The sequence below is a fragment of the Penicillium chrysogenum genome (assembly GCF_028827035.1).
Source record: "Penicillium chrysogenum strain IBT 35668 chromosome Unknown utg000001l_segment0_segment0, whole genome shotgun sequence".
Taxonomy (NCBI): Eukaryota; Fungi; Ascomycota; class Eurotiomycetes; order Eurotiales; family Aspergillaceae; genus Penicillium; species Penicillium chrysogenum.
In genome coordinates, this window is record NW_026622749.1 from 2191595 (window position 1) to 2209876 (window position 18282).

Consider the following 18282-nt stretch of genomic DNA (forward strand, 5'->3'; position numbering starts at 1 on the left):
TTCGTTCTGGATCTGCATTGTAAAGCATATTGGGAAATATCACGGCAGATTTGCAGCAGACTGATCACGTAGTAAACTGATAGCTGCACCTAACGACCTTTCACTGATCCTCCCCCTTCCGTTTCACTCTCGATTTTTTTTTTCTTTTTCTCAACCTTGGAATAACCTGCTGCTTTGTCATCTTTAGGTCCCCCCGGGCCAGCTTAGCTGTCTCTCGGGTGCCTAGTTCTCCGCAATCTTCTGCTCACCCGAAGCCTGGGTTGCTTCATCGCCCGTTGGTCCTCGCTTAGGCTGTCCCTCAGATTCCTGCTTCTTCGCGACATTCTGGTCACCCGAGGTAGTCTGGTTTGCTTGGCTGTCTGTTGCTCCCAGGCTGCTGGGCTGTCCCTCGGCTTCCTGGCTCTTCGCACTCTTTCGTCCGTCCACAGCCTGGACTCCTTTGTCGTTCGTTGGCCCTCCCTTGGGCTGTCCCTCGGATTCCTGATTCTTTGCAACCTTCCGCCCATCCGAAGTTTGGGATTCTCTCTTGGCCATTTCCTTTTCCACATACTCCATTGTCTTCTTGACAAACTTCTGGATGAGCTCCGGCGTGATAGGTGTCTCGGCTCCTTTCTCGGCTTGTTCCTTCGCTATCTGCTTCTTCACGCTCTTCATGAAATACTCCATAGCCTGGTCTTCTTTCTCGGCTTGCTCCTTCTCTAACTTTTCCTTTTTCTCCTTGAGAATCTTCGCGATGACCTCCGGCTTGATAACGGGCTTGATCCTTTCCGGATTCTGGAAATATCCAATAGTTCGTTCAAGGGCCTGGTGAGGGGTCTCAAACAAGGGGATGTTGCGGGGCTCGTTGCTGAGGCGCATGGGGCGTGGCTCTCCCCGGATCCCCTTTTCCTCGTCCGTCAGCGGATTGGGATCCACTAAGTCTAGCAAGTCTTTGATTTCCTCCATGTCCCAGCCGAACCTCTCAAGGGTATGGATCATCTGCCAAACAGCATCCATGACAGTCTGGCCCGGCCCGATAACCCAGCTTATTTCGTGCGCCATCATGTGCATAGCCCACTCGGCAGGGGTGGGCTCACGAGGGCGCATAATAGAGTCCTTTGCCCGGCGGCGCGCGACCTCCTCCTCGTCGGGGATGTATTTAATGGGCGCGGGCTCCACGTAGTCCATCATCCAGTCATTGTACATGAACTTGTAGAAACTTGGCAAGACTGACAGGATCTCGTCGAAGTAGTACTGTCCGAAGTTTGTCTCATAGACGTCCGAGATGATCTTCATGCCGGGCAAGATATAGGGAAACAAGGCAGGTTCGACAAGAAATTCAAAGTCGTAAGTCGGGGCAAAACCAGCATCCCAGTCGACCTTCTCCCAAGGAGCGAGGTCAAAGGGACCTCTAGCGGGATCACGGAATTCCTTGGCTCGAATCTTGCCCACTGGGCCAAGATCGGGGGCCATCTCTCTGTAGAGTCCGATGGTTTCCTCGCTAGGCTCTTCCACAGAGATGACCTCAAACCCATCGATATCTGGAACCTTCTTGGCTTTGGTCATGTCGCGGTCAGCGAGAAGCTTGAATTTGCGAGCAGTCCGATCATTTCCAGCAATGGCAACGCCATATTTGACGGCTTTACGAGCCATTTCAATGGTGAAGACCTTTCCATCGAAATGTCGAACATTTTCCCAAGCCTCGGGGTCATGCACGTCCCCGAAATAAGAGCCACCAAACAGCACGGAGCAGCCGCGGTTGAAGTCTCCGGGGCCGCCATGATGGACAAGTTGCTGGTTCATCCACAACTCTTTGGCAGCCCGATCACAGGTCCTTCGAGCTTCCTCAAGATCCTCCTTCTGCTCGGGGCAAACGTCGTGGTAGAGGAGGTAAGTGAAGAAATTCTTCATCGTATCAGTGCATAGTTTGATCTCCTCCTCAGTATCAGGATTGTAGTGACCCATGTAGAATCCAGTTCTGTCAACTAAGTTAGCATCCGTGACTATTTAAATAGGTGTTCATATGTTTCAACACGCACAGGTAACCAGTGGCAACATTGTTGAACGAGATTGGATATGGCTTTCCCCTCTTGGGAAAGATCGCCGTGGTGCAGCGAGCTTGCATTGCCTCTTCTTTGGTCATTTCCTTCAATTCCGAAGGAGTCACTCCCTGGGAATGATTGGGGCCCACGCTGACACCGCCATACTGCAGGTACTTGAGAAAAACTTTGCGTCTGTAGGGTTCAAGTCGTCGCTTATACAGGAAGCGCTTGATGCCCTCGTCAATCCGACTAGATAGGTCACATTAGTGGTGTTGTCTCGTAATAATTGAATGAAAGTCTTACTCAAGAATGGGCAAAGCACTATGATGAAAAGTTAGTTACATACTGTCTCAGTTAGGGATATGTAAGTGTACATACGGATCATAGATCGACTTGTTCTCCTCGGCCTCCTTTGGAGTCATTGGTGCATCGGCATAGAAGGGTTCAAATCCCGAGGGTGCGTTCTATAAGGGCTGTTAGACAAAATATGGCCGGACAATAGTTAATATCACTGTCTTACCTGTCCTCTCTGACTCTTGGGGCGTCTCTTATTCTTCTTCTTTTTCTTCGACTTCGAAGAAGAACCATCGTCGAGCTCCACGTTTGCGAGAACCCTTTCCTCATCGGGATCGTGCTTGAACCCAATCTTTGGTGCGTTCTCCGAGTTTGGACCGTTGTTCGCATTGGAGGTGTCCGTAGTGCTCTCTGGCTCTTTTGTGACGACGGCGGCATTAGTTGTTTTCGGCGAAGCACCTCCAATGTCAGCACCAGCGTGAACTGGGGAGGCATGCTTGTTTGACTCCTGGCACAAACCAGTCAAAGGCTCCTCAATCTGAGAGTAGGACCAGTATATCTTTTGCGATAGTGAAGGGATTGGGACCCGGTTTGATGGAGTTGGGGCACTCACATTATGCTCAGTCTTGGATCCAACCTCTGACTTCTTGGGCTCTGGCTCCGCAAGAGTGGCTGAATCGAGAAAAGTAACACGAGCATGCTTAACGGACGAACGCTGGGACTTGGAACTCGACTCCGGAGAGGAAGTGAAGGAACGTTCCTTGGTAGCTTCGGCATGCTCTTCGTCCTGGATGGTGAGGCCAGGGTTACCTGTGGCACAGTCGCCAGTCATGGCTCCAATATGATTTGTGTGCTCCTCAGAGCCACTACAAGTTAGTGACTGATTAGCTGTAGACAAATCGTCTTCGCGGGTAGGCTCAGGACTTTTATCCATGATGAACGATGAAGGTAAGGAGGTTTGAAAGGATGAAGTTTCCGTGTTGCGAGAAACGAGAGTAAACGTTGGAAGAGAGAGAGAGAGAGGGAGGGAGAGAGAGGGATAAGAGGAAAGATCAAAGCAGAGAGATGGGACTTAATGGCAAGTGAACTGGAAGGATCAATGTTTGCTCAGCGATGCTTAGTCGTGATTAACCTCATAGAGAGAGTAGACAATCAATGAATTATGTCTCTTCCACTTTTATAAGATGATTCACAATTTACTAAATTGAAAGATAAAGAGTATATTAAATAAAAAAAGAAAAAAGCTACATATGGACGTTAAATGGATAACTTATTGAGACATACGGAGTATAGAGCGTTGATATAGATACGGAGTTAGGGCCGAATGACATCGCTTATCCCGTGTTTCGCGTCTCGGCTGAAATCATGCCATTTCCAATCTCACTTCTTTCTCATACCTTTGAATCACTCACCTCTGCATTCTCTATGTCAAGTTAAAACTACCCGTGGACCTCCACACCTCAGGGTTACTCCAATTCTTTTGGGTCCGGAATACGTTGTAGACCCCTTCAAGTCATAAAGTGGCCGCATCAAAATGTCTCCGAAATCAGAAAGTCGAAAGGCACCTCAACTAGCTGGCGAGGATCTAGTCCCTTTTGACCATGCTGCTGCTGGACAGTAAGTGTCACACCCCCGCGCTGCTCTGGCGCGACGTCACGCACGAATTAGCCTAACCGGGTCCGCGAAAGAAAACCAACCACGGCGGACTTGGACGCGATTCAGATCTACAGCAGCCATGCTAACTAGACCTTTTTATCCAGTGATGGTGTACGCTGTACGCCTTCTGGCGCCTTGATTGCGAAACCATGCACGCGGCAGGAGATAGAATTCTACGAATCAAGCGCGCTCCACCCGGCACTCCGGGAGTTTATGCCCCTCTACATGGGATCCCTCTCATCTTCCGAGCAACAGCAACCGCAGGCGATTGCTGCCGCCCGAGAATCCGGCGTCCTTCCCCTCCCGAACTCCGGCGACGTATGCACCGATTCCTCCCGTCCTAGCCAACCAACGTCGCACACAACCACGGCGCACGAAGACGGCACTGTCCCAGCCAAGGAAGAAGCAGCATGGGTTCCTTCTGGGGGCAAGGAAATTGATACTGGTTTGTCGATCGTGCTGGAGAACATCGCCTGTGGGTTCCGGCGCCCGAACGTGCTAGACGTTAAGCTCGGCGCGCGTTTATGGGCTGACGATGCGCCGCCCGAGAAGCGGAAAAAGCTTGATGCTGTCTCTAAGGAAACGACTAGCGGCAGCGTTGGATATCGCATCGCGGGCATGAAAGTCTGGACTGGCCATCATGGGGAGACCGATGAGGGCGACCGGACAAATCCGTATGCTACGAAATACGAGGGTGCAGAGGGCAAAAAGGGCGAGGTCATTGAGAAGGATGGCTATCGGCGATATGACAAGTGGTACGGTCGCTCTTTCAATGAGAATAATGTCAAGCAAGGCTTTGAGACTTTTCTTGCTGGCGCAAAGGTGGGCAAGATAAACCGATCAAAGATGGTCGCCCAGCGCTTGGCGCAAGAATTGAAATATTTACAACGGGTTCTAGAATCCGAGGAGAGCCGGATGTACTCTGCAAGTGTGCTGGTGGTCTACGAAGGGGATGTAGAAGCGATGGAGCACGCAATTGAAGAGGAACAAAAAGCCCCAGCACCCCGTTCTCAGGAAGAAGAGGATGACGACGATGATGAGGAATTTGAACTTCCCGAAGAAGCCTTCGAGCTGGTCAATGTCCAGCTTGGTGATGGGATGCCTCAACAAGCTATCAACATCAGCATTGATCCCCAAACAATGCAAATACCCGAGGACGACGACGAGGAGGACGAAACTCCTAAAGTCCATGCCCTCCGCCTGATTGATTTTGCACATGCCAGTTGGACCCCTGGGCAGGGCCCGGATGAGAATATTCTCAAAGGGGTGCGCAGTCTTGTCAAGGTGTTTGAAGAACTGGCGGAGTGAAACGCAGTATAGAATCGCATGTGCCCACAGTTGCTGGCAGCCGTTGGGTGCGCTACTACCTTGCAGTTCTTTCTTTGTTACATTCTGTTCAGGTTAGCTACATATGTAGATGATATATCATTTAATGGCAACCAATTTATTGCATTCATTCCTTTCCCTTGGTAACTACAACATACGCACCTGGGCAGTACCAAATTGCTGACATAATCCTGCCGAGACTTCGACATCGATCTTCAACATCGCGGAATCGCAGCTGCGGAAATCCTCAAGCCCAAAATGTTCCCCACACGTGCCCTTTTCGGCCGGTCGGTCTGGAAAGGTGAGTCTCATCGGATATAGAAGATCTCTATTCCAGGATCAATTCCTAAGAAACCACACGCTTACACTTGTGACAGGCCCAAACATCGTCCCGTACGTGACATCCAATCCATGCCGAACAGAAACCAAGCCCGCCCTATCTTCAATCCGAGACAATATTCTCATAGTGGGATATATCATACTGGAACAAAAAGCTGACTCGATGGTCCAAAACAGTCTTCCTCTTCCACGCACCCTTCCCCCTCCACCCAACACTCCCCCGATCCGCACCACGAAACGCGCAGCAACCATCCTGCCGAACTTTGTCGGCCTGCGATTTGCTGTGCACAATGGCAAGACATACGTCGAGATCCAGGTGACAGAGGAGATGGTCGGACGGAAGCTTGGAGAATATGTTGCGTATGTATACATCTTTCTACGCCTGTTCAGAATGAGCATGATGAGCAGGTTCAGGTCCGGGATGATGTACTGACATTCCATCTGCTCTATAGGACCCGCAAGCGCTTCACATACAAGCAGTCTAAGAACAAATAAACGGTTCGCATGATCACTTGGTGCAGATGCCTCTGCGCTAGGGGAGCTGCATTGCATCTCTTTATTTTGCCACACTATGTACAGATATATCATTGGATTCTATGTGACATTAGCTGCTTTTGGGTCGGAGTTCAATACACATTTCTTTTTTCCTAGATGCAAACCATAAATTGCGAAGTGCAATGTGACTTGTATACGTCAATACCCAAACATAGAACCTACAGGAAGATAAATATGTCAATGTCCTATTAATCCACGGATTCTATGCACGTTTCTGAGCCAGCAATACATGGGAACTGTTTCATATCATTCCACGACTAGTTTCTGTAGCATTGCATACATAGATTCTAGTAATCAAAGATTCCTCAAGAAAAAAGATAACGCCATCCATTGGATCCGCCCAACCACCAGCCCAGACTAGCAATGCAGTCATGATCCCAGGTCACTCAAGACCACGGGCACACCTAAACGCCATGAGCCCGTAAAACGCAAAAGACAAACGATGATAAAAGGGGCAAATAAAAACCAGGCACAAATGACTGACCCCCGAAGCTCAAATCTCCATCACTGTACTACCTGTAGAACTCGCCTCGCTTCACACTGACTCCGTATTCCGAAACAGCCATTCCTAGGTCCTCCATGGTCAACACCGTGCGTCCCTGGCCAGAACCACCGGAACCACCACCTCCAAATCCAGGCCGCTGGATACCGAGATGAGTGCCAGATTTGCTACTCTTGCCGCCATCGCCGCCAGGAGCTGGGGCACCGCCTGCGCCAGCCGGAGCATTGAGACCTGCCGCAGCTGCTAGACTGCCGATGGGGTTGTTTGCGGAGGAGCTGTTTGAGGCGCGGATGCGGGCGAACTGGTACGAGTCCGCTGCGATGTCTGAGACGAACTTTTGCGCTGCGAGTGCCAGGAGTCGTGCCAGGTGAGGTGGGGTTTGGCCGGGGCCTGTGCCTGGTGGTGGGAGACCAGCGAGAGTGAGGTAGTGGGCAGTGACTGCGTCGGGAATCTGGAGATCGAAGGTCAGTCTTCTTGCTTTTCCTTGTCTGTCTGATACATCTTGTGTTTCGTGTCGTGGGTCTTGCTTTCACATGCTTGAATCTTGGGGTAGATCGATGGTGGCGGGGATGTCGTTGTCCACCGTGTGACCATGCGATCAGGGAAGCTCAGAGAGACTACAGTCTGGTTTCAGAGGTGACTTACAATTGGAGCATAGTCATCCATCTTGCCGAGGAACTCGCGCAAGCTTGTTTCCTTCTTGGAGGGTTCTGGCGCGGGGGCCATGGGATCTTGGCCAGGCGCGTTGGCGCTGGCGTTCGCTCCGGTCTGGTTCTCAGTGTTCATCTCGACGTCTTTTTCGATGGAAGCATCAAGATCAGGCTCGGTTTTGATGATATCTTCAGATTCGGACGGAGGGGGATGGTCTTGTGATCCGTTCTGAGGTATGGATTGGGGAAGTTGAGATGTTTGAGAGTCGGCCATGTTGGGCAAATATCGGCGGGAAACCCCTGCAAGTTTCTTTTAATCCAAACTTGGGCTGCAGACTTCCAAGTACAAGGCCAATCAATGGCGATTATACGTACGTTTAGTTATAGGGAGATGAAAGTGACACGGGTAGTGCACGGGCCATTTGGACGGCCCTCTTTTACCTTCGACTACTCCCGTATGTTGTCTGTACTTGGACGCAGATTATATACAGTACATGGAGTCTTCAATCTATCTACATATATATACAGATATACAGAGACGTTTCATTTCTTCATTATCATTCATTTCAACCTATCACTATGTACTCATACAATTGGAATGCAATAAAAGCAATCGCCCAATCCGGCGCAATGTCGCAATCCCATAGTAAAACAAATGTGGTTCCCGAAGGAACAAATATCAATCCAGACCTAGACTCCGAAAAACGAAATTGCAAATCCCAAGATCTCACGACGAATCTTGCGGATGAAAAGCTAAATCAAGATAAATGGTTGGTTGACAATCATCTACTGTCCCAACTGCATGTGGGGATCGATGTGGTCAGGAGTTGGCTGAGCATGCTGCTGAGGGTACTGACTTCCGTGTACCTCCTGGCTCAGAGTCTGCATGAGGTTCTGCTCTGCGGTTTGATCAAACACGGATTGGCTATTGGCATCCGGTGGAAGGCTGGGCGAGGCGGACATATCATGACCCGACACGGGTGCCCCATGGGCTCCAGCAAGCGCCATCATACCCTTAATTCCTTCCACATGAGCCTTGTCTTCTTCGCCCTGCTTCTTTTGTCTTTCACGGGCTTCCCGCTTGGCTGCCTGGGCGGGAGCACGGGTTTTCAATTCACCAGTAACAAACTTGAGGTAGTATGGTACCTCAATTCCACTCTTCAAGAAGAAGAGCTTCAAGTTGCGAGCCTTGTCCTTCAGCTGAACTTGGTTGCGATCCTTGAGGGCTTCGCTGATCGTTCCACCAGGCCCAAACATAGCAAGAATCTGACTCCAGTGGGGACCCTTGACGCGATCCAGGCCGGCCATCAACGCATTCTCTTCTTCGGTAGTCCAAGGTCGACGTTGACTGGGAAGACCAGATTTGCGGCTAGTCGGAGAAGACTTGGCGGACGCGGCCATCCGGGCGCGTTCGTAGAGGACCTGAGTGGGCTGGGACTGAGAGTAATGGGGGATTCCCGGCATGTATCCATGGTTGGAGGACATGCCATTCGCCCTGGCTTGCATAGCTTGTGCTGCATTGGGGTTGTATTGCTGGAAGGTGGCCTGTAATGGGCTCTGCTGGAAAGTCAAGGGAGAGGCATGTTGTGTTTGATAACCTCCAGGGGGGTGGGACTATGATATTGTTGGTGAGTCGGCTGCGGTTGTTGCGCGGCAGTGTAGCCATGAAGATACTGGTTCTCGGGTTGGCTCGTCTGCGGCTGCGGCTGCTGCTGTTGTGGCGGTGGTGGCGGCTGCTGCTGCGGCTGTTGGTTCTGTTGATGCTGGGGTTGCTGCGGCAAAGGCGATGGACTAGCCTGAGACTGAGACTGTTGGGGCTGTTGTTGATGCTGTTGCTGTTGCTGTTGCTGCGACTGCTGCTGAGAGCGTCGGAGGCCATGGCCCTGTAGGGCAATCTGCGCAGCTCGGGCAGCACGAGCGACAAGGTCGCCATGCATGTTCCGGTCCACCGGGACTTCGACTTGTTGGTTCAGTGAGAATTGGCCCTGGTGGGTGGTGTTGGGTGACTCGTGAGCATCGCCATTTGAACTTGACGGCTGACGTCCCTTGACAGGTTTCTTTCCCTAGATGACATTAGTAGAAGCACAACATTTGAGAAAACATAAAGGCAACAAACGAACCTGTTGGGTATTGATGGCGTCAAAGTTCTTCGAAATGTAGGAGCTAAGATCTCGGAGGAAATCCTCCCAGTGGTACTTGTCGGGCAGGGCATTCAGCGCTTCCTCGTTGTTGATCTCATTGAGAAGGATATCACGGCGTGAAGTGAGACGGTTCACGAAATCTGTTTCAGATGGTGCCAGCTGTCGGGTACCAGGGCGTCTAGCCAGCAAGCGCTGTTCCATATCGTCCGGGAACAGATTGTAGAGGAGCTGCGTACGGGTGAGGGATTTGTTATGCATGGCTGCGATGAAAGCCTGTGTCTTCAGTTCGAGGTACAGAGCACCTTGAACCTTCAGTAAACGACCACCTTCCGGGACAAAAACGTCTAGGAAATGGTCGTTGAGGTCAGCAAACCCAATTTCCTGAGATCCGAAGATACTCGAGACAAAGGACGCTAGGTTCGCTTTGCGAATGACATCAATTTGGGAAGCGTCGGTGATTTCAAGGTCCGTAGGCTGAAGGAACGAGTGCTTGACCGTGTAGACTCGCTTTGTGTGATCGAACAAGGAGCGCATGGTGGCATATGCTTGGCCATTTTCGGAGTCAGGTTCGGACACCATAGCAGTGAGATCTTGGTAGCTGTTCTTGGAAAGGAACGACAAGATCTGCGTAGACTAGGAAGTAATGGTAAATGTTAGCAGACCGAGACCACATACATAGTATCGATCAACTCACGAGATTATCCAGGATAGGGAGACTCTGAATCTTGAGGTGAGAGTTGGCCTTGAGGAAAGCAAAACCTCTGGCTCCCGGGAAATCGTTCGACGGCGGTAGTTCTTGAGGTCCCATTGCGACGGTTTGCTCCTGACGCTCTGTGTGATCCATTATCTCAGAAATGATGGTGGCCACGTCGGGATTGAGATTAGAAGTACCATCCTGGGTGGTCGCAAGCCCGGTAGCGGCATCATGGGTGTCATGAGTGCCATGCTGAAGAGTTTGGTTTACATTATGATCGGTTTGCTCGACGGTGTCAATAACGCCTTCGCCGAGGGCCGAAGCCAATTCTTCTTCGATTTTGTGACCAGGGCCATGCTGATCGGCCATCAAGATGACTTCGTCGGGTAGAGAGATATCACCGTCGGGACCGTCGCCTGTACGACGCTTTTTGGCAGCCGGAGGCGAGCCATGTTCCTCATCATCGAAGGAATGGGGGACTTTTTGATCTATACAAATTCAAATGATAAGTATTGGACTCCAAGGTCATGTAGAGGTCCATTGGCGGTGAGGATAATAGGTATGGATGGTGGTCGAGGCTGGTGAACGGGACGATCGGATGAGGCACTTGAAGGGAACACTTACCAATGTCACCTCCATCGGAAGGGAAGGGGGAAAGTCAGATGTTTCCTGACCATCGAATGATGGCCGCGCGCCTCGAGTCTCGACCATTTGGACGAAGCGCCTGCCTGGGGTCGGGGTATCAACTTCCGAGAGCAGAAATGAGGGCTTAGGGGTAGGGCGCATTTGTAGGGCTTGCGGAAGAAGATGGAGGAGCGAAAAGAGGATTTTTCTGCCGGGCGGTGCAATTTCTGAGAAGATGAATGGAAGCGTGGATATGAAAGAAAGTGTGCGTGGATGAAATTGAAGAAATGTAGATGACGAAGAGAAAAGGAAAATATTTGGTGCAGGGTGCGTGGCTTAATTTATTTGCGTGCGTGAGCTTATGTCGTGAAGCAGGTACCTCAGGTATCCGGCATTATCAGATCTGCGGGGTTCTTGCCGGTGTAATGGAAGGCGGTGTGGTGGAAACACCGTCCGCCTTCGAAAATCCATACTATAGATAGTTACTGTATGTAGCTAGTATGCGAGAATCATACCATTACCGACCCATCAACTGCTCCATCGAGTATATAAAGAACTGGTATCATCTCTGGGGACCTTATTTGTATATCTGCAATCTTGACAGCGTTATCACCGCATTTTGACAGAACATCAGGATTTAGACCAACGATCTCTGGGGCCACTGAGGATGGTCAGATTTCGGTCGGTCAACTCTCCAGGGTCAATCTTGGTGGATTTGCTTGGATTGGAAAAAAATACCACATCGATGGTAGATATCATCACATTTTCTCTTTCTCACATTTAGAAAAACCTACGGTACCTGTATACATATATTTTGTGCCTCACTTAGGGCTAGTGCCGTTTTAAGACTAACGTACTATCTACCCTGGAGCCGTTTTGTTCACGGGTGATGCCTAACTACATGGACACTCACTAGTTACTTAGTTATAATACTTTGAGTATCGTAATTCCATCATATGTGTTATTACCTTCAATTACTAGTGTGTCACCTGGGAATGGATATGTAAACCGACGTATATGAAAGTTCCATGGACTCCCGAGCGGATAATTTGTGCGCGTCATCAACCCTATTTCACCAGGGTATTGCGTGCAACCTTGATACCAATATGAATCAAATCGAGCTGTGGTGCATACCCACACATTAATCCAACCTTGGAAGATTCGGTCATGACATTTTCTGAATCCATAGATCAAATGAAGTTATAACTGAGTAATATATATATTGTGTCTGACCTGCGAGATCGTCGACTCTAACCGATATCTTCTGCGAGATTATACCTCTTAGGAGACCCTCAGATATCCTTTTGTTTCGCTTCTTATAGGTCATTTTCTATGACAAACTCCGAAATTGATTTCTATGTATGCTTAATGTCGTCAAGATTCAGCTATTCCCTGCCATCCGGAGAATCCGAAAGCTTACAGTGGCTTCAGTTTTGATATTTGCGAATAGAAAGCCAGTATGTCTACTTGCAGTAGTACCAGTTTCCGAAAGCGGATATCTCATTGTCTGGTTCCCTAGCATGGCAGCCCTAGCACTAGAATAATAGTCGAGGTCTAGACCATGGTGGTCCCAGTCTCTTTACTACAAAGAGGTCGCCCCCGTAATTTGTAGAGCAAGTCACAATCCAGTCAAGCATTGCTGTTCTTGGGTGCTTGAAGACCACACTGATGTACGGCCTATCCATCGCTCTCCTGGCCCTGCAGGGGTTGGTGGTCTCAGCCCAAGACTTCCACCCCATTGAGAAAGTGTGGGGAGTCTTTGCTTTTACTGTCCACGGAGACAGCAAGCCCAGTGCACTCGCCAGATCTCAAACCTTGACCGACTATGGAGCCAACGAACTTGCCGCGGCGGCATCGAATTTCCGCTATCGTTATGTATCTGGGGGCTCTGATACTGTAATCCAGAACTTATCCCCGACCATTTTGGACTCAAACGATGTGAACGTGCTATCGGCAACGGACCAGAAGACCGTTGGCTCTGCACAAGCATTCATGCAGGGTCTATACCCACCGCTAGGCTCAATGAACATACCGAGTAGCCAAGTTGCGAACGGATCTTTTGCACAGGCGCCATTGAACGGATATCAATATCCTCGGATTGTCACAGTCGGCGAGGCAGACCCTCAGTCTATCCTGATTGAAGGACAAGCAATGTGCGACATGTATGATGCCGCCGAGGGCGAATATCGGGCCAGCGACGAAGTCCAGGGTATCACGCGAGATACCGAAGCCTTTTATAGGAAACTGTGGAAACTGGCTTTATCTGCAGTTTACGATGAATCGTCCGCAACTTACACAAATGCCGTTCCAATTTCGGAGTATTTGGATTATGAAGTTGTGCACAATGACAGCTTATTGGAAAGTCTGAATCATGCCGACATCCTTCGTGCCCGCTCGCTAGCCGACCAGTACATATGGAGCACAAATCGCCAACAATCATCTTCCAGCGGGTCTATGATCGGAGTAGCCAGTCCGATTGCGGGGCAGACTTTGGCATCGAGCATTCTAGAAGCCTTCGATCTGAACATCCAGGAAGGTGGCATGCGGCAGAAGATGACCCTGTTATTCGGTGGCGATGAGCCAGCTGTTGCCCTGTCATCTCTGGTGGGACTTGCAAACCAGCATCAACCCAACTTCTTCTCCCGCCTGGTACGAGGCGGCTCGTTTGTTTTCGAGCTGTACAGCTTCGAGGACAGCAGCAACTTGTATCCATCCTACCCTGGAATCGACAATTTGTATGTGAGGTTCTTACTTCACAATGGTACCGACAACACCACCGAATTCGAACCGTACTCCCTCTTTGGACACAGTCCCAGTCGTGCTTCAATCCCATATACTGAGTTCCACTCCGAGCTGGAGACATTTGCCGTGGCCTCGACCCAAGAATGGTGCCTTCGCTGTAACGCTGAAACTGTGTTTTGCAATGGAGTGTTAGATCAGAGTGAATCACAGAAAAAGAAGGACAGAAGTATGGCTCCCGCTTTAGCTGGGGTAATTGGTGCTGTTACAACGCTTGCTGTCATTGCATTCGTGGGAATCGTTTTGATCCTTATTGCTCGCGTGCGCAAGGGAAAACCTCCCAACAAAGGAAGCCTGGGAGGGTTCAAAGGCCCTGGGAAACTTGCCAGTGATGCCGATCTGTCATTCAGCGAACCCATATGGAGAAATTCTAAGACCGACAATTCACAACCATCAAGTGGTCTCGCCGCTGGAGTTGGAGTTGCTGTACATGGCCATGAACGCACCGGGAGCTGGGAGATGGGCCAGGGCAGGAAAGAGATCGAGCATATTCAGCCGGATGGCATGGAAGCGAGGTCGCCTTTTGCGGAGCATGAAGAGGATTGGGTTGTGCACAGTGGCCTTCAGCCTGTGAAAGTCAGAGAGAGTGTATAAACTGTATGATGTCGTCGCCGAGAAATGATTATGTCGTCGCTGTGCTTTTAAATCAAACCCTTTTTCCGTTTGTTGAACCTGTTCTTCTAACTCTTCCTTCCTCGAGCATCTCTCTCGTTTAGGGTTACTGGCGCCAATATCGACGCGTGATCAGACGCGTCGTCGACTTGTATGCCTCGTGACCCATAATATTCTGAATAGCTTCGAGGCTTCGTTCCTTCTTCAAATCCTGCACTTTCCATCCGAATCACCTTCACAGCATCATATTTTCATCGAATCCATTCGTTTCAAAGTTTCCTTTGTTCTTGACAGGTAAATATTTCGTCCATATGAACAAAATGAGGTATAACCTGCCAACACTGCTGGCATTGTGCCAGGACACAGGTGTGCACTGCAAGTGGACTAGCGAAGCAAGACACTGTAAGCTTCCCTTTGTGATGATGCTTGTGATCAATGATCTTCTGCAAAGGACAAAGGTTCGGTTGTGTCGCTGGTGTGAACTGGCTTCCAGTACAGCAAGCAGAGCTGTCAATGTGTCTCAGAGCCATCGACAATGCATAACAGCGAATAGAACCTTGCTAACCATCGGCATAGGCAGGCGAGCGCGTCCTGATCAAAGCAAGAAGCCTATCCTTTCAGAGAACCCTAGGAACCGGCCGACTCGAGAGTCGGCCAGGTCATCGCGACCGAACAAAAATCCAGCATTGAAACCCTCCAAGAACCGCCCGACCCGTAACAACAACAAGACCTTTGAGCCTGTGTTCTCCACGAAGGACGCAGGATTTGCCCAATTTCTGAAAAAGCATACTTCCCCGAAACACCAGCGAGTCACAGCTGGGGGAAGAATCGTTCCAATGGAGCCACCAAGGTCACCCCGTCTTGATGGCCCATCAGCTGCACCAACGGCTGAAGCGAATGACGAACCCATTGTTTCACATGTCTTTGTTGATGATCAACTGAGGACTGGTGGGCAGAACGGAGCACAGGAAAACTTGACAATCATCCGTTCTTCCACAGCGTCCGATAATAACTTGCATGAGTCGCGTTCGCCTTTGCCTGCAAGCACATCCCACTTCGCAGTTACCACCGATTCACGGAACTTGAGTGTTTCCCAGGCAATGGAAGCAAACATTCCATATGCCGAACACTTTGAGTACCAACCATTAGACGAAGATGATTCATCGTTCGAAGATGATCAAGACTTCGGAGGTGTTGCTCGCCGGAGTCCAACGGAAGTGCAGCATTATGAGACCATACCTGAGGCCCAGGAGCGCCGACTACGATGGTACTATATCGAGGCTCTTATCAATTTTCAAGATTTTGCAATTGCGCAGATGATGTCGTTCGCTAGCCCGGTTGATATTCTCCCAGGTTGCGACTTTTATGTCCAATATGTACGAGTGGCGTGGACATACGGCCTTGGTTCGATGTTTGAGGCCAGGGAGCGACTGATGGGCAAACTCCGGTACCATGAAATGTACCTGGAAGAGCTCAACGAATTCATTGCAATGGACCCGGTGATCCCAGCTGGCGATACTTGTTATCGATTGCGTGTTTACAACACCAATGAACGGGCAAGAGTGCTCAACGCTCTTGATCACTATCAGATGCTCGCAGAGGCGACTCTCACGAACACTGTCAATAACTCAGGAGATGCTACCGTCGAGCCAGCCCATCAAGATGAACCCGGAAGAACGATGCATGATGGTTCACATGGTAACCTGTCGACTGATGGTACCAATGAGGTTGTGCGTCCCAAGATCTCTCGTGGGGTCGATATTATTGACCCTAACACTGGCCATCCCATCCAATTCCAGCGGGAACAATCAACAGCCACAAACAACATCCGGAATGGGACATGTCACACAAACAGGAACAACCCAGACTTTGGTAACATGCAGGTTGATGGAAGCTCCGAGTTGCTTATTCGTGATCATAGAAATGGAAATCGAAACAGGAGCAGAAGCAACTCACTTTTCGATCAGATTCCGGTTGATAGAAGATCAGACTTGTTTCATGAGGCGAGTGGAGCTAGCGGCAACTTGCCTGCAGGAAGCAATGACCCGCTCTTTGACACTAATAACCGATTGGATATTCACATTGATCCTGGAATGGGTTCTGAGACGGAAAACAATGAAACCATAGCATGGATCCCCCAGGAGACATGGACAGAACGTCGCCCGAGAAATGGAAGACGTGTCAGTAACACCTTGTCTCGGAATTTCGGCCGAAACATCAACAATTTGAGATCAGCATTGCATTCAATCACTGAAATCAACCATGAGGAGCACGCCATCGAATTGACTCGCACGGCTGAAAATGATGAGAGTCATACACCAGACCTCGCGTTTAGCGTGTAAGTTCTTTGTCTCAGGCCAGCAATTGGAGAATACTAACTCTAGACCCGCAGCGATGATCCGAATGGGCTTCACTTTCTTCAGAATGAGCACCGCAACGCATCAGTTTCAAGCGTTTTTGATGACGACCCACAGACGATTAGAGTCTCTAGCCCCGGCCCTGAAGTGAATGAGGAGATACTCTCAGAGCTCTCCTTTGATCGCCAGCACGGAAGTAGTGAGGTTTCGGATTTACAAACACCTCTCATCCCATCCGACTTTTTTGATGTGCTTGTTGTAGACGTGGAAGGATCCAGAGAACGGAGGGGACGCCCCTCAACCCAACAATCAGAGGATGGCATGAACCACAGGTAAGTCCCACCCAAACCCGCATTTGAAGGTCTGTGCCTGACATATATTAGCTACAGCGGGAGTTTCACCATGACAATGAGCAGTTTCGAAGCAGATTACCCCGACGATATGTCAGACACACCACTATTGTCTCGGAATAGCCCATTCGGCAGGTATAGCCACTTATCCCGGAATAGCCCGAGCAGAGCGATCTCGAGATCGAGTGTCCGCCGGAGATCCCATGTACCTGTGGGTGGTCTTAGCAGCGTTGGTTCCCGTATGATCTCGTCGAGTCTGAATGCCCGTCGTCGACATGACGCACGTCAAAATGTCCGAAACGCCCGCCGCTCGCGCACGTCGAGATTGATTGATGACTTGAGAGACGAAGTACCCGCAACAATTGTTCTCGGTTTCGACGCGCCAGACACTCAGCAGCACACCGGGTACTTGCCAGTGTACTCGTCGCGGTTGATCAATGCCAGCGTCAGGCATACCGCTCCCGCCATTGTGAACATGAGCAGAATCAATGCGCATGCTCACAATTAGTTGATGCAACTATCGCTTTGGGCATTGGGCTTTGAGCCCAAGCCTATGTATGTGTTTCCGACGTTTCGACGATGTTTCAGAGAGAAAAGGCAGAGAAAAGCATGAAAATGAAAATGAAAAACATGGGCCAAGTTCGGGTCAAGGGGAGGAAGCAATATCGAGGGGATTGAAATGAGAATCTGTACGATATTATTATGTATGTATTTATATTCTTCCAAAGGAATGAAGTGTATGATTATCACGTGGTTGTACATTGTAGATGGTTATTTATACTCCGGTCATCGCCACCCTGTTCCTTAAACCCTTAAATCCTTATTCCTTAATTCCTAGAAGTATATTTAGAATTCTGTTGACCAAGGCCAAGCCATATTAGGGTGAATGCCTTCTAAACGATCTTTCTGAGCACTCTCATGCATCTTTCTCAACTCTCCTCAATACCTCTGACGTCGATGGACGTTGTGCATTGCCCAGGGGGCTGCCCTGCCCAGATTTCAGATGACTAAGCCTTGGCCTCCGCGTCCACGGGTCCTTCTCCACTCCAATTCCTCCTTGCCTCCCTCTTTTCCCACGGGTTTCAATTCTTGATCTTCATTCTTTACTTGTTCTGACATGTCGTCTTATCCATGAGCCCAGTTATCGTGGCTTTTGTCGTTCCAGTTCTTTGGGTGGACACCCCCCCGTTGTACCGCTTCTTACTAACAATAATTGCCCCCGCGATTATATCCCCAACCGGCACTTGGCATCTGGAAGATTACCGCGCTTTCACCTGCCTCGCACCTTGCTTTTGCACCCTTCGGATCATCTTCTTCGACAGGTCCTAGGTGAATGTCATTTCGGTCTCGGTTTTGATTTCG

General features: G+C 49.9%; 7 protein-coding genes across 7 annotated transcripts; 4 read left to right on the forward strand and 3 right to left on the reverse strand.

Annotated features, from left to right (window-relative positions):
* Nucleotides 1-222: 222 nt before the first annotated feature.
* On the reverse strand, nt 223-3249 carry N7489_000888 (uncharacterized protein; the record flags this gene model as incomplete). Its single annotated transcript, XM_056706643.1, has 6 exons — nt 223-1957; nt 2019-2270; nt 2325-2342; nt 2400-2485; nt 2542-2853; nt 2929-3249. The coding sequence occupies 6 exons, from the start codon at nt 3247-3249 to the stop codon at nt 223-225; spliced, it is 2724 nt and encodes a 907-aa protein (XP_056570945.1).
* A 600-nt stretch (nt 3250-3849) lies between these two features.
* Nucleotides 3850-5279, forward strand: N7489_000889 (inositol polyphosphate multikinase; the record flags this gene model as incomplete). Its single annotated transcript, XM_056706644.1, has 2 exons — nt 3850-3932; nt 4076-5279. 2 exons carry the CDS (start codon nt 3850-3852, stop codon nt 5277-5279), a joined length of 1287 nt encoding a protein of 428 aa, XP_056570946.1.
* A 276-nt stretch (nt 5280-5555) lies between these two features.
* N7489_000890 (mitochondrial 37S ribosomal protein uS19m) lies at nt 5556-6162 on the forward strand (the record flags this gene model as incomplete). The annotated part of the gene is made up of 4 exons (XM_056706645.1): nt 5556-5598; nt 5675-5690; nt 5814-5996; nt 6089-6162. The coding sequence occupies 4 exons, from the start codon at nt 5556-5558 to the stop codon at nt 6129-6131; spliced, it is 285 nt and encodes a 94-aa protein (XP_056570947.1). The 3' UTR covers nt 6132-6162.
* A 541-nt stretch (nt 6163-6703) lies between these two features.
* N7489_000891 (putative TFIID and and SAGA complex TAF10 subunit) lies at nt 6704-7617 on the reverse strand (the record flags this gene model as incomplete). The annotated part of the gene is made up of 2 exons (XM_056706646.1): nt 6704-7144; nt 7339-7617. 2 exons carry the CDS (start codon nt 7615-7617, stop codon nt 6704-6706), a joined length of 720 nt encoding a protein of 239 aa, XP_056570948.1.
* A 512-nt stretch (nt 7618-8129) lies between these two features.
* N7489_000892 (uncharacterized protein) lies at nt 8130-10964 on the reverse strand (the record flags this gene model as incomplete). Its single annotated transcript, XM_056706647.1, has 5 exons — nt 8130-8888; nt 8942-9406; nt 9464-10117; nt 10179-10666; nt 10766-10964. 5 exons carry the CDS (start codon nt 10962-10964, stop codon nt 8130-8132), a joined length of 2565 nt encoding a protein of 854 aa, XP_056570949.1.
* A 1506-nt stretch (nt 10965-12470) lies between these two features.
* N7489_000893 (uncharacterized protein) lies at nt 12471-14195 on the forward strand (the record flags this gene model as incomplete). Its single annotated transcript, XM_056706648.1, has 1 exon — nt 12471-14195. One exon carries the CDS (start codon nt 12471-12473, stop codon nt 14193-14195), a length of 1725 nt encoding a protein of 574 aa, XP_056570950.1.
* Nucleotides 14196-14524: 329 nt separating this feature from the next.
* On the forward strand, nt 14525-17428 carry N7489_000894 (uncharacterized protein; the record flags this gene model as incomplete). The annotated part of the gene is made up of 4 exons (XM_056706649.1): nt 14525-14615; nt 14790-16551; nt 16606-16902; nt 16954-17428. The coding sequence occupies 4 exons, from the start codon at nt 14525-14527 to the stop codon at nt 17426-17428; spliced, it is 2625 nt and encodes an 874-aa protein (XP_056570951.1).
* Between the last annotated feature and the right edge of the window lie 854 nt (nt 17429-18282).